Here is a 16,486-nt window from a genome sequence, read left to right on the forward strand (position 1 = left end):
CAGGGCTCCAATACAGTCACTACTAGTGTCATTTCAACAATCCAGGCTTGATTTTGCATAACAACTTATTGTTTCCAAATTAGCTCAACAGCAACAATTAGCATATTAAATATGATTTTTGCTACAAATGTTAAAATCAAGAGCATGAAAGTTTTCACAACAGAAGATGAATTTTAAGAACTGTTTCAATTTTCAAATGAATTAAAAAATATGAATGCCTCATTAGTTGGCTTAACTTTGGATTAAAAAACAAAAAACAAACTCGTTGACATTGAGTCAATGCCGACTCATAGTGACCCTACAGGACAGAGTAGAACTGCCCCACAGAGTTTCCAAGGAGCGCCTGGCAGCCATGGCACTTAACCACTACACCACCAGGGTTTCCAAATTTGAGTAACAACCTCTTATTAATCGTAACTGCATTATCTCAATTATTGAGCTTTCCAGGCACTTCTACTGATATTTAAAAGTGTTTTGTTAAACTCAGGTTATATTCATCAGCCTCCATAATATTAATAGCTCAGTCTTTGGATATAGTCAAAGTTCTTGTGGACTTTGGCAAAGTCAAACTGAAGAGCAATAAAAAAGGAGAAAGCAGATAATTAGCTAAAAACAAATCAAAGAAACCAAAAAAACACATCAGATGAGCTGAAAGCCAGTAGCAATATTATTAAATGGCTTCTAGCAACGTGAGTTATGGGAAATAAAACTTACTCTTGTGAAGTTTATCTTGTTATTTTTAGTCTAAATATTTTTTCAGATACGGAGGTAAATTTATTGTCGTGTACTAGTCAGGAGTATATCACTAAGTAGAAATAATTTATTTTGCCTTTTTCTCTCCATCTAATTACAATGCTGCTAAAATGATGAAATCAACACTTTTTAAAAGATAATGAGTAAAACTGATTACTCAGTGGGAACATTAACAAGGCTGGAGTAGTTTAAAGGAAGGCAGACAGAATTCTAAATCCATTTGAAGTGTATTTATCTTTCCTACCCCATTCAAGAGAAAATTTTAAAAATATGTCCTCTTCAGCACTCTTCTTAAGTCTTAATCCAGGTCTTCTTAACCCATATGCATTCAGTTCTCAGGTTCTAATTTCATATTTGCTAATATATTGATGCATATTGTTCACTTCTTAATATGTCAGGTGGTAAAGAGTTCAGGTCCTGGAGTTAGACAGAACAGAACTACTTTGAATTCTTGATTCACCACTCATTCATTGTGTGATAACTGGCTGGTTTATTCCTCCTCCCTAATGCCTCAGTTTACTCCATAGTAATATGAATAAAATAGAACTTACAGTCTCATAAAATTATGTAAGTGTAGGTAAGTTAACGCATGACCAGTTCTTATCATAATGTCGGTTTGATAGAAAACACTCAGTATGTATTAGCTATTATTATGTACAGGAGCTCTGGTGGCATAGTAGTTAAGCAGCTTGGCTGCTAGCCAAAGGTTGGTGGTTTGAACCCAGTAGTCACTGTGTGAGAGAAAGATGTGGCAGTCTGCTTCTGAAAGACTTACAGCCTTGGAAACCCTATTGAGGCAGTCCTACTCTGTCCTACAGAGTTGCTATGAGTTGGAATCGACTAGACTAGGGAAACCGGTTTTGTTTTGTTTTTTAAGAACATTATCTTTATTATCACCATCTTATTTCTTTTTCCTTATATTATTTAACAGTTTAAGCTCTTATTCAACACACAAACATCCAAAATGGACACTTATTAACTAGCTTTCCAAAAGTTCATGTAGGTAGAATAAGAGGGGTGCATTTGGAAGAAGTGGAGAGAGAAGGAAAAAAGGAGAAAAGGCTTTGCTTCTAGTTTCCTCCATCCTTTATCTCTAGATCAATTGGTACTACCCACAGGCATAGTGCTCACTGTAAACAAAGTCTCAACCACTTGAACCTACCTGCGGCTATGGATATAACTGGGAAAGAGATAGCAAACTGCTTCTTCCATTTTTTCTAGAATGTGTTCCTTAACCTTCTTATATAGTTATTAGACTTAAGCAAAATATTTGCTTTCAATATAAAATTTGAAGTAATAATAACTCTGTTGGTAGAAATTCACTTTCTAAGTGTACCACAGAAGCCATGAGAGACAGAAATTTTTATATGTAAAAAACTGCATTGTCCGCCCCTTCCCTAACACAAGATGGGTATACTCCAGCCTTTTACAAATATCTCAGGGCTCTTCAAATCGAAAGCTAAATCCACAGGGATAAGTGTGTTTTATAAAACATCAAGCCTGGAGTCACTTATACAAAAAACAGAGCTTACACTAATCTTTTTGCTGGCAGATGGTGCTGTGCAGCTTATGTATAAATAAAAAGTATAAAGCATTAGAAGGAAGCATCCTACTGAGTAGTTGCTGGCATATCTTTACAACTTGAGTCTCCCTCACTGTCAACTAGAGAAACTCTACAGTAACCAGAATGCATCAGGAATAGGGATCTTAGGCGAATGTCCCAAAGCAGAAGTATGCTTACGCATCCACAGGCTTTGCCATACCTAAAAAAAGAGAAAACTTAAATAATTATTTATAAATATCAGGCTTTAGAAAGGTGTAATTTCTCTACCTACATAGGGTAAGAATTTCCACTAATAAGAAATTAGGTCTAGATAATGGCATCCTTCAGTCATAAACTTTGCTCTACTATCCTTAAAATTGTTTGCAATGATAATTGCTAAATTCTCAGGACTGGGTTTACAGGAGCACCTTAGTGTCTACAACAAATGTGTTATATTACCCAAGTGTATTAAGTCACTGAGCATGACCTTAATTTTAGATTTTTGTTCTCTGCATGGCATTTAAAAATACTTTTTAAAAAAGAAAAAGAGAAGTTATCCTATGGTATAATGCACTAAATAATTACCTGGATTAGTACTTGCCATAAGATGTGATAAATTGCTGGGGAATGTAGAATTAAACTGTTAAAGGCAAGGCCTGGAAACATATTCTTAAGAAGTACATTTATACATTGTTCTGTCCTGCTCAGGGCTTGGTGTACCATAAAACCAATGTTTAAAGTCTAGTAAAAACAATTCCCTACATGCTGTTTTCCTCTCATTCTCATTCCATTCACTATCCAGAACAGCTTAATGGGAGCCTTACTGCTTATAGTCTGGCAGGTAGGTATTTCTGGCTGTTACTCTATGGACTGATTTCATTTAACGGTGAAAAAATACATTGAGTTCTTAAAAAGAAGAAAGTAATTGGCCTAGCTTTTTAAAAAGTCCTAATTACTTCAACTAGCTTTAGAAGTTAAGTTCCTCAAAGTATCTGAAATGGAAAACACAATGCCTAGTTCATCTGGATTAAATAAAGATCTTGAATGAAGCAGACAGCACAAACAATCCTGATCCTGGAATGGCCAAATTGGATCATATTGCCCAGATATGCCCACAGGGCACATCTCACTTTGGTGATATGGAGATAGGCATAGAAATAAAAACTTACTTTAAAAAGAAAACTCGAAAATCTTCAATTAGCCTTAAAAGGCACAGCCATTAACATCTGACTACAGAGAATTTGGTTGATTGAACTGTGTGGTTAATCCGTGTTTCAGATAGCAGAAAACTCCACCTACTACTTCGTCTTGTAGCTTTGGATTCATTGCTGATATTCAAGTCCATTTTCATCCTTCTGAGATACTTGGTGATTCAGCCCCGATGTTCAGTTTTTCAAATCCTGAAATTGTTACTTTAAATAACTTAACCTTGATATATTTTTGTGGATTCAACTTAGCTTTTCAGATATGGATTTTATGGACTTAGTTTTTCACCATGATTGATCCTTAGTTAATACTTCTTTTTAAAACAGCTCAAGAGTTTCCCTAATCCATGCACATCATAGTACATGAACCAGAAACCATGAACAGATTTGTATGTGTAAGCAGTGTTGACTCCCTGTGCAGTTGTACCTAGTCTCACACTAAGAAGGGGCCTGCATTGTTTTAATGTCCTGTTGTTATCATCTTAACATTCTTAGTTTTTAACAAGGACTTCATGTTTTCATTCTTCACTGGGCTTCATCACATAGTCAGTTCTCTGTGTTGCAAGATCATTTGTAATTAAGAGATAGATGTTTTGTATAAACAGAAAAAGTTACAAAATAGAGGCACTCATGTAAGATGTAAGAATGATGGGCAAATGTGCATTTCCAGGAAGCAAAAAGTCAGGATGTAAACCATTTGTTCATGGGAAGAATGTGTCAAGATGTAATCAATTTGTTCCCAGGGAAAATGTGTTCATGACTCCTATGATTTATAACAAAACTGGCTGGCTCAGCTTACCTCGGTGGTAACTCACTCCCTCCTAGCCAAGTGGTTGACCTTTAGATTTCAAAAAACTTCAAGCTAAAGTTGAACTTATCTATAATCAATCATTAATGCCCTACCTTTCATTTGTTCTCTGTTTTAACTGCTTTAACTGTGGAGTGCTTTTTATTTTTACTTAGCATTGCCCAGCTCGAGCTGTATTATTCCTCAATAAAAATATTTTTCTTTCACTCCTAACAGAGTATGAGATTTTCTTCTTTGACATTTCCAGTGTCAGAAGTGGGATTTTGAAGGTTCATTATCTTTGATGATCTCCAGGGCATCCAGACTGGGGCATCGTACCTGCTGAGCTGTTAGGGCTCGCCACTTCTGTAACTGTCAGGAATCTTTTAAGGTAAAAATTCTCTCAAATCCAAGCTCTGCTCCCTTGTGCTGATACCTCTTCGAGTTTTATTGTGGATTTGTTTTTGTTCTTGCAAGTAAAAGTTTGTTTTGTTGTTACTGTCATTATAAAATAGGGAATTCCATGTCTAAAGAAGATTTTGGTCCATCTTCTGGGACTCCTGCTTACTACGTGAACAAGCATTTTGGTCTCTTACCATGCATGTTCTTGCCCATCTGGCATAACCTCACTCAAGACAGTTTGAAAACCAGTGGCTACTTTGGGGTTCTTCTGATCTCTCTAAATTAACTTTTCTGCACAATAAATTAGAGAACTGAAGCTCCCAGATTAAACAGTTCCAGTGGGATGCCTATTTTGATTGGTGTATTTAGGTCTCCAAGAAACATCAAGACAGTAAAATCACCTCCCTGCAGGACACTGTCTCTAAATCAACTAAGCAAAATAAAGAATTACAATGTCAAATTTCAGGTAATAGTTTCAAATAATACTCCCGTTCTCCTGCTGTCCCTGTTTGCCCTCCTACTCTTGTGATAACACTTCATCTGAACTCTCCTTTTTCCCTAAAAAAAAACCCTGCTATGTCAAACACGCCTCTCAACTCAAATAAACCCTTGCCTGAAATGCCCTTTAAAATTCATCCCAGCAATGACATCAAGGATTCCCCTCATATCATTTTTGTCCCATGGACACGCTGAGAATTACATAGCATTATGAAAGATTTTCCTAAACTCTGTGATGATCCCTACAAATTTTCTGAAGAATTAAAAATCCTTGTTGAAGCCTACCAGCCTAGGCTCCTCGACATATGCCAGCTTATTAACATAATTACCGACCCAGGAGAAAGCCAATTATAGCTGTAACAAGCAGAACGAAAAGAAACAGAGGACAGTTTAGCCATAAATATTGATAAAATGGCCACTAAGCTGTTGGAAGAATTTCAGACCATTAGTAAAAAATTACTAGATGCTATTTTCTTTTTGTACCTAAGGCTTTTCCTGTGGTGGCTCTTAATCTGCAAGGAGAAACTCTTTTACCTTTTAACAGCAAGTCTTGCCAATTTTTAATTGACACTGGAATCACCCTGCCTTTTACTAAGCCAACCTGTTCACAACAGCCCCTGCTCCGGAATACTAAAACCTCAAAAGTATTGGGGGTCACCAGTCAGAAACAGGTGGTGATTCATTCCCTGTCTGTTCCAATATCTCTTGGTCCTGCTGAAGATTTATGCCTTTTTACTCAGTGCTGATACGCCTGTCAATCTATTGGGAAGGGATCTTTTATCCAACTGGAATTGCCATTTACAATTTAACAAAAAGGGGAAAATATTATTGAGCCTGTCTGATAACCCTAAATCAACAGAGACAGGCTCTGAATTAGACAATATTCAGGAAGAAGAATCCATTTGCTATATACGTGCTTATCATGCCACTCCAAAATTCAACTCAGTCTAGTCCTCTCCCTTCTCACATTTTTTCCCTAGTTCCCCAAAACTTGTGGGCCACTATATCCATAGACGCAGGCTGAGTTTTGTCAGCTAAGCCCATTAAAATTCAAATAGATTTGTCTAAATCTCTGCCAAAACTTCCCCAGTATCCAATCAAATGAGAAGGAAAGGAGGATAAGTGCCAAATATACAAGATTTCCTTTCTAAAGGTTTAATTGTCCCTTGTACCAGCCCTTGTAATACTCCCGTTTGTTCTTCCAGTTAAAAAAACCACATAATAGGGGCTGGAGATTTGTTCAAGGTTTGTGTGCAATAAACTGTATTGTTATTCCTAGATTGCCAGTATTTCCAAATTCTCATTTATTACTTTCCAATGTCCCTTCAGATGCAACTCATTTCACCATTGATTATCATTGTAGCACCTTTTTCAGTATTCTTGTGCATTCTGAAAGTCAACATTTGTTTGCTTTTACCTGGAAAAATCAACAGTTTACTAGACTAAAATGATCCAAGGATATACTGAATCTCCTACCTATTTGTCTCAGATTCTGAATACAGAGTTGCAGCTTTTACAGTTTAGAAACAAATCCACATTGCTGTAATATATTGATGATTTGATAGTTTTCTCAACCTTCCAGCAGGCTTGCCTTGACAACAGCGTAGCTTTATTAAAACATCTGGCTGCTGGTGAACATAAGTTTTCCAAAGAAAAGTTAGAGTTTGGTCAGCCTTCTGTTAAGCGTTTGGGCTACCTAATTCTGTAGAAGGTTTCTCTATCGATACTAAATGGAAAGGAGATATTCTTGTCTTTCCTATACCTAAAACAAAGAAACAGCTACAGGGGTTTCTAGGACTCTGCTGCTATTGAATTGTATTTCCAATTTTTCTCTGTTGGTTCAACCTTTATATAAGTATTTAAAAGCCTCTGAGTCAGATTCATTCCAAATTTCACCAGAAGATCAAGAAGCTGTAGTTCAAATAAAAGGGGCTTTAATGAAAACAGCTGCTTTAGGTTTTCCTAACTAGATTTTTCCTTATTTGTACATGAAGTATCTGGAAATGCTTTAAGCATACTAACTCAAAAACATGGAGGACAACAAAGATGTATATAGGTTGTTAAAGACTAAGCTTGACCCTTGTCATGGATTGAATTGTGTCCCTCAAAAATATGTGTCAACTTGGTTAGGCCATGATTCCCAATACTGTGTGGTCGTCCTCCATTTTGTGATTTTCCTATGTTTTATAAAACAATCTCTGCCTATGGTTAAAGAGGATTAAGGTGGGATATAGCACCCTTGCTAAGGTCACATCCCCAATCCAATGTGAAGAGAGTTTCCCTCGGGTGTGGCCTACACTACCTTTTATCTTACAAGAGATAAAAGGAAAGGGAACCAAGTGGGAGGCGGGGGGCCTCATACCACCAAGAAAGTAGTGCTGGGAGTAGAGTTGACTTTTCGATCCAGGGTCCCTGCTCAGAGAAGGTCCTACTCCGGGGAAAGATTGATGAGAAGGCTGACAGAGAGAAGAAGCCTTCCCCTGGAGCTGATGCCCTGAATTTGGACTTTAATCTTCCTTTACTGTGAAGAAATACATTTCTCTTTGTTAAAGCCATCCATTTGTGGTATTTCTGTTTTAGGAGCACTAGATGACTAAGATAACCCTATAGCCAGGGTATGCCCTCCCTGCCTTAGGGTTGTGGCTGTGACTGACAAACTATGGCAGATATGGTGCTGGGAAAATTTTTAGATGTCTGTGTGTCCTATGCTGTGCCTGCCTTACTTAATTCTGCCTTGATACTACATCTTTATGCCAGCATGCTAACCTCCTAGGAAGCTCTCCTGGCTACATCTAACATTAGACTACAATCGATGGCCTGTTTAAATCCAAAGACTCTTCTCCCCGCAATTAATGAAACAACTATCCTACATATGATTGTCTAGATTTGACTGAGCAAATTTTAACTCCTCAGAAAGACTTAAAACTAACTAATCCTGATTTAGTTTTGTTTGTGGGTGGTTCTTATTTAAAACCTAATCCTGCTAGTCCTTGCTATTGAGCTAAATACACTGTCATCATATCTACTGAAGTCCTTGAAAGTCAGGATATCCCAGAAGCCACTTCAGCACAACAAGCTGAATGAATTGACCTCACTAGAGCTTATTAAATTGCTTCAGGAAAATCTGTTATTTTTTTTTTTTTTTTTATGAATAGCAAGTACTGGTTTTGAATTGTACATTATTTTGACATGTTATAAAAACAAAGAGGATCTTTAACATCTTCTGGAAATTCCCTAAAAAATAGACCATCGGTAGCAAACTTTCTTATTGTTGTTGTTGTTAGGTGCCATTGAAGTCAGTTCTCACTCATAAAAACCCTATCTATAACAGACGGAAACATTGTCCTGTGTGCAACAGAATGAAATACTACCCAGCCCCGTGCCATTCTCACAATCATTGTTATGCTTGAGCCCATTGTTGCAGCCACTATGTCAATCCATCTTGTTGAGGGTCTTCCTCTTTTTTGCTGACCCTCTACCTTACCAAGCCTGATGTCCTTCTCCAGGGACTGGTCCCTCCTGATAACATGTGCAAAGTATGGGAGATGAAGTCTCATCAACCTCGCTTGAAAGGAGTACTCTGACTGAGTTCTATTCATTCTTCTGGCAGTCCAGGATATATTCCTCACCAATGCCATAATTCAAAGTCATCAATTCTTCTGCAGTTTTCCTTATTAATTGCCCAGGTTTTGCATGCATATGAGGTGATTGAAAATATCATGGCCTGGCTCAGGCACACCTTAGTCCTCTAAGTGACATCTTTGCCTTTCAACACTTTAAAGAGGTTTTTTTGCAGCAAATTTGCCCAGTGTAATACGTTGTTTGATTTCTTGACTGATGCTTCTGTGGTGTTGATTGTGGATCCAAGTAATATGAAATCCTTGACATCTTCAGTGTTTTTTCCATTTGCCCATGATGTTGCTTATTGGTCCATTTTTGAGAATTTTTGTTTTCTTTATGTTGAGGTGTAATCCATAGTGAAGGCTGTGATCTTTGATCTTCACCAACAAGTGCTTCAAGTTCTCTTCACTTTCAGCAAGCAAGGTTGTGTCATTTGCATGACACAGGTTGTTAATGAGTCTTCCTCCAATGCTGATGCCCTGTTCTTCTTCATGTAGTCCAGTTTCTCATATTATTTGCTCAGCATACAGACTAAGTAGAGTTAAAGGATACAAGCATGATGCACACCCTTCCTGATTTTAAACCATGCAGTGTTCCCTTATTCTATTCCAATGACTGCCTTTGTCTATGTACAGCTTCCGCATGGGCACAATTAAGTGTTCTGGAATTCCCATTCTCACAATATTATCCTTAATTTTTTGCGATCCACAGACTCAAATACCTTTGCATTCTAGATGCTCTATTACTCCCCTCTGAAATTGCTGTAGTAAAAATACAAGCTCACCAACTAAATGTAGTACCCCTAACTGACAAAATTAGAGGAAATAATATTGCTGCCTGTCAAGTTATTTCTGCATTTATGATAAATAAAGAAGGAGCTCCCCAAATTTGTCTATGGATAAATTCAACCTTCATGAATTAATTAGATAAACTTTTAAAACACCGACAATTAACCCAAACTGATGAAATTAAAGCATGGGAAAAAAGACTGTTACCAAGATTTTGCCACTAAATTATGGACTGGGCCTAATAAGAAAACTATTTTACCTAATTTTGTACATGTTCCTATGATGTGAGCCTTATATGAAGGTTTACACAGGACAAGATAAAAATGACTGAGACCTTAAAAAAATATAGATGGGAAAAATTTTTTGATGTGGTCAAACATGTTGTTACCCATTGTCTTATTTGCTCTCACTACAATCCTGAAAAACACCTTAAAGTCCTACCTGGACAATACTCTTTACCTCCAGTGCCTATGCTAGAATGGCAGCCTGATTTTATTCCTCTTCCACCCTTGAATGATTATAAATAGGTAGTAGCAATGATTTATAGACCTTCACATTGGGTAAAAGCCTTCCCCTGCCTTTGTACTACTGCATCCTTTGTATCAAAAAAATTTTTGAAAACATCATACCCACCTGGGGAGCATTAAACACTCTTTGTAGTGATCAGGGAACTCATTTTACTAGTCAAGTCATTAATGAACTGTGTCGAGTTTTTCCCATTTATCAAAGGCTGCATTGTCCCTATTGTCTTCAGTCTTTTGGTCTAGTAGAGCGAACTACTGGAATAATAAAGACTCAAATAGCCAAGCTTCATGAAACTGTATATTTGTCCTAGACTAAAGTCCTTCCCTTAGCTCTTTTAAATCTGAGGTCCACATCATTTTGATATCACAAACTTTCCCCCTATTAAATAATTACTGGGAGACCCATGGTCCTTCCTTATGTTGCCTACACTGACCCTAATATTTTTCAACCTGAATACTGCAGTATTATCAATCTTTAACCCAATATTCTAAAGGGTATATTTCACAGGTTAGAACAGCTTTTGATGAACAAAACTAGGCTCCCAACATTTGCCTAACATCGCCCCAGGAGAATACGTATATTGAAAAGGACACCAGAAAAAAGATTCATTAGAACATCACTGGTAAGGTCTATAAGAAGCCCTCCTCACCAACACATATGAAGCCAAATTAGATGGAATAAAACCTTGGATTCATTTGTCACAAGTAAAAAAAGGCTAAAACTCCTCTTTGGATTAGTCAACCCACTAGAGAATTGAAAGTGACCTTTAAATGCCCTTGTAGCTAGACGTGGAGCCCCAGAAGTACAGTGGTTACTTGACAACAATGGGTAATGAGTGGCCAGAAGTAGATGACGTTTGAGGCAGATGGCTGACCCAAGACCCTGGACCAGGTCTGAAAATACACTTGTTTGTTTTCTTTTGTTTTTTCCTTTGCTACAGTCAGGTGTCCACTAATGTATTCCTAGACTGCACAGATGCTTATTCTCACCATTTTCACAGGTTTGACTGTTGGATTATGTGGTGCCCTACCAACCTCAAGCCAGTCTGCCTTTCCCTACAGGGATCTTATTGGGTTGCTCTTGACCTACGGCTACAAGAACAATGAAGAAATAGTTCATTACTACAGGAAATCACTTTTACTAGATTTTCCATTGGTAAATGTCCTCTTTTTGGATCTGAACAAAACCCAGGACATAACTTAACCTTGACTCTTAACACAACCTGTACTTACTAAATAAAATAACCCAAGAAAGGCTAGCTAAAGAATCATCTAAATCCACAAACAGTATTCTTTGTATTGTAGGCCCATATCAACAATTGTGGGATGGATTCATCTGGTTAACTCCCCAAGTGGGGAGGCTAAATCAGGCTGCTTTCCTTTTCTGGGAACAATCTAACCACACACATATGAATAATTCCGCCATTGCCAGACTTACGGGGTGGTTCCAATGTCTGAATGTGTATCAGTTATAACCTTACAAGCTAATGACTGGTTCACCACTGACTGGCTAAAACGCTCAAGTATCTACTGGGCGGCCCCTAATGGCACCTTTTGCTTCTATGGATCCAACCTTTAGCCCTGGCTTCTATGAGCCTGGATTGGAAGATGTGATCTGGACCTGAGCTGCACTCAAGGGTGTATTTTAACGAACTCATTTTACAAGCCAATGTACATATATCAAGTGTGTGATGGTCTCGATCTGTATTTTGTTGGCTTGATCATTTAGCAGTGTACTTGGCATCTCAGATAGGACTTGAAGATGTTAAGGCATGTGCAGAAATACTAACCAGATATATACAAAGTACCCTAAATGGCAGTGCTCATGGGCTTCAAGAGCTAAATACTGAAATGGCAGTGATGAGAAAAGTAGTACCTCAAAATAGAATACGCTTTGACATTCTCACTGCAGTCCAAGGAGGTACCTATGCCATAATGACATCTGATTGCTGTGAATATTCTTGACAATAGTGCTAATATTACACTCTGTGTTAGCTATGAGTCAGAAATAGACTCGACGGCAGTGGGTTAGTGGGTTTTATGTTAATCATATGAAAAGTGTAATATCTCTCCTTAATGATCCTATTCCTTCCCTAACCGATATTATAAGCAATTGGTTTCCCTCTTGGTGTGAAGGGTGAAAGAAATTGCTACTTTTTTTTTTTTTGGAATCTTTATATTTCTGATTGTTTTTACTGTTGTAATTACAAAATGCTGTTTTGCTTTAGTTCAATGTATTTTATCTATGAAATGCTATACTTTAAACCATTTAACCCTTCACATAAAAACATGCTGGTTTCACAGCCTCTACTAATGATTGTGTTGTTCAATCATCTCCATTTTGTCTCCCTGAGTATGTTTCATCTTGATCTCTATTATTCTATCCTGACTGAGAAATGTTCCTTGAATGTGGTCTTGTCCATTAATATTTTCCATAAAACCTACTCGTCCTGAAGACGAGGCCTATTAGCTCAGCAAGGTGAAGAAAATAAGTTTATTAACCAAAGTTTCTCAAGCAGAGAGACAAAGACCTGGCAGAAGAAAGGCTACTCCATTGTGAGTGATCAGCACCTCCTGAAGGAGCTTTGATTGAAAAGGAGAAATGTAAACAGAAAACTTTCTCTCTAAAGACAATTGTGTCAGACATAAGAATCGGGACCAACGTGCATTCCCAGGAAGCAAAAGTTCAGGATGCAAACCATTTGTTCATGGGGAAGGTGTGTCAAGACGTAACCAATTTGTTCCCAGGGAAAATGTGTTTGTGACTCCCATGATGTATAACTGAACTGGCTGGTGCTGCTCACTTAGGTGGTAACTCATTCCCTCCTAGCCAAGTGGCCGACCTTTACATTTCAAAGAACTTCAAGCTGAAGTTGATGTTATCTATAACCAATCATTAACCTACTAAATTTCCTTTGTTCTCTATGCATATAGACCCCTCTTTCCGCATGAACTGTGTAGTGCTTTGTATTTTTACTTAGCGCTGTCCAGCTTGAGCTGTATTATTTCTCAATCAAACTCTTTTTCTTTCACTCCTAACAGAGTATGAGATTTTCTTCTTTGACATTTCAATCTTGTTTCTGCCAATTTGTAATTGGGTACAATTTTGTAAATTAAGTGTGGAATTAAGTATTGGGTTTAGAAATGGAACAAATAGCATCAAATCTCAATTTTACTACTTCTGGCTTTGTGACTTTGAGCAAGTTTCTAAAACTCCCTGAGCCGTAGTTCCTTCTTTGTTAAATGAGATCAATAATAATTAAAAAATAATAGTAGAATAAAATAAATTTAAAATTCTCAGAATGATAAATGGCATAGAGTTCTCATTATTAGGTATCATTATTACCAATATGTGCCATCGTTTCCTCATCTGTAAAAGGAATGTAATGATATATACCCACATGTTTGTTGTTAAGATTAAATGATATAATATACAGTCAACATTTAACACAGAATCTTATTAATAGTGTCCAGGTAACAAATTTTAGTACTTTCTAATTTTCTCTTGTATTCGTTTTATTTTCCCCAAATTATAATATCTTCTTTTTTATTATTCATTTTATTTTCCCCAAATTATAATATCTTCAGCTTACTAATTTTAGATAATTTTTATTAGTTAATATTAAATGTAGAACTGTGGATAACTGTGCCTATCCCGTGATATACAGATATAGAAAATATTTGTAATAGCTACAGAGAAGTCTTTTCGGAACTTTGATTAAAATTACAATTTGCGTGTTCAATGAGAATAAATTACTTTTAATATAAAATAAAATCTATAAATATAAACAAACATGTTATATACATAAAAACCATCTTACTGATTTCAGCAGCTATAACAGTAAGATTGTGCCATTGAGAGACTTCACGGTCGAGTGGCTTTGATGTATAAAGGGATCCATTTCCAGAATGTATGTTAAAGATCCTGTCAAGGTCAGTATGGCGATCCAAGGAAAATCTGAATATATAAGACAAAAAAAAAAAAAAAAATGCAGGGCATATTTATTGATGGTTTGCAGAAGATAATAGCATAATGCAAAAAATGCTAATAACTCCAGGAAAGATCACAGTATTGATGTAGGATGTAACTGTTTCATCAATTTATCTTTCTCTCTTTCTCTCTCTCTCTCTCTCTCACACACACACACAAATACACACTTTTCAAGGTATGAGCCCACATTTCATTCTGCATTCAATTGGTGGAATTCTGAATGTTTGTGTTATTTAAATCATTATCTATTGCTTTTTTAATTGAATTGAATTGAATTGAATCAAATTGAATTGAACTGCCAATTCCATTTTATGTTTGTTTTTTATTTATTTCTTATTGTTCAGTTTAAAAAAAGTAATGATGAAATTTAAAAGATAATGTGACATTATACTGAAGATACAGAGCGACTGTGGCTCTTCTTTCAAATTCCTGACATAGTTTTCCAATTCTCAGTAGATGAATTCTGTGTAGCTTTCATTTTTCAAAAACCATTTCCAAAACATACATTATAAATACTTTTGACTACTGAATTAACATTCACAATAAAATACAAAAACAATTTTAACATGTCCAGTATTATCCATCCGATAAATGCATGCCATTAGTAAAGATACGTTGTTTCTTTGATACTAAATTTGTTTTTACCCACACCCAAATTTACCCACATTGTCTATCAAAAGAGTAACATCTAAGAATAATTACTTTTTACATTAAATTAGAATAATTCAATGTATTCAACAGGCTTCAGAGAGTACACTCTGTCATAAATAAGGAATACAATCATTAATTCTATCACATATGGTATATGTGAATACAGTATCTCTTCCTATTTCTTGGATTTGTATCCTGACTTAAATATTTTACTTTTTCTTTTTTGGTTTTAAAATTTAACAGACATATTTTGACATATAATAAACATTGATCTATGTTTTGATCTATATATTAAAAATCCATTCCTTTGTGTGGAGAAATATCTTCATATTACCATTTAATAAGGCCATTAAACTTCATATAACTCTTTTCAAAAATACTGTATTCCATTAAAAAAAAAAAAAAAAAAAAAACCTTTGTAATTAGGAACACAGACCGAAGCCTGCTAAAGTCAGTTAGGAGCTCTGCCAAGGAAATGGTAGGTAAGTACCACGGGGAAAATTAAATGTTTATATTGGTTATGTAAAAGATTCAAAGTAAAAAAAACAAAACAAGTAATACAGCAATTTAGATGAAGATACTTGGATTAAGGGAGAGGGATTTATGCAGAAGTCATGTTGACAGATAAGAACACTATGTGACTTGCAAGTACAAGTTCCTCCTGCCAATATGTAGCCTATGGGCACCATTTTGTGATCCTGTGTGTGATAATAGCAGAAAAAAAATATATATGTAAAATAATATAAATGGGATTATAATTTTAATAGATATAAAACATGACTTCAATTGAAAAAGTGAAAGAACATACTGAATTTATAACTAAGCCTAGCTAAAGCACATAAAATTACAGGTTTCCTACAAATGTGGCTAAGGAGCTTAACCCTGGTAGCGCAATGGTTAAGTCCTCTGTTGCTAACAAAATGGTGGCAGTTTGAACTCATCAGCTGCTTCTCAGGGAGAAAAGACCTGGAGATCTACTCCAGTAAAGATTACAGCCTAGGAAGCTCTATGGGGTAGTTCTACTCTGGGTCTCTATGAGTCAGAATCAACTCGAGGACACACAGCAACAAGAACAACATATGTGGACGTATACTTAATAACAGAGTGCACTGATAAACCACACAACAGCCATTTCAACTCATACCTGAGTGGTTCATCTGATCCAATGAGAAAGAAAAATCTGCCTGCTAAGAATTAGGGAAATGGACAAGAACCAGAACACAGGAACCAGTACACAGTCATTCTGAGGCTGAAAATTATATTTAGATAGTTTTGTTTCTTTAAACATAAAGGAAAAAATGCCTATGAAAACTTTGAGTCTTTCACATTTTTACGTGTTTATCACATCTTGTATGTGTTGAGGCTGCCACAAGAAAGAAATGAAAAAAAATATTTGAAATGACTCTAACCTTTCTGGAATGTTCTAATTGTTTTGGGGGAAAAAAAAAAAAAAAAAAAACTTCCCCTCTTAGATGGCAGAAACCTAAGGGAGTTTCTAAAAACTTAATATAACCATATTGTATCATTATTGTAATTATATTCTCTTTAACTTTGCAGCAGTTAAAGCACTTGGCTGCTGATCAAAAGGTTGGCCATTAGAATCAACCAGGCGCTCCTTGGGCAAAAGGTGTGCCAGTCTGCTTCTGTAAAGATTACAGCCTTGGAAACCTGAGGGGGCAGCTCTACTCTGTCCTATACGGTCGCTATGAGTCGGGATCAATTA

At 36.3% G+C, this 16,486-nt stretch overlaps 1 protein-coding gene across 4 annotated transcripts in view; it reads right to left on the reverse strand.

Annotated features, from left to right (window-relative positions):
- Nucleotides 1-16,486, reverse strand: part of CDH10 (cadherin 10) — a 143,804-nt gene that overhangs the window by 19,090 nt on the left and 108,228 nt on the right. For all 4 annotated transcript variants that reach the window (XM_049861603.1, XM_049861593.1, XM_049861583.1 and 1 more), the window contains one exon: nucleotides 13,943-14,079. In XM_049861603.1, the coding sequence (XP_049717560.1) occupies nucleotides 13,943-14,079 (137 nt within the window). The remainder of the gene's footprint in view (nucleotides 1-13,942; nucleotides 14,080-16,486) is intronic.

Source organism: Elephas maximus, chromosome 2 (assembly GCF_024166365.1).
Source record: "Elephas maximus indicus isolate mEleMax1 chromosome 2, mEleMax1 primary haplotype, whole genome shotgun sequence".
NCBI lineage: Eukaryota > Metazoa > Chordata > Mammalia > Proboscidea > Elephantidae > Elephas > Elephas maximus.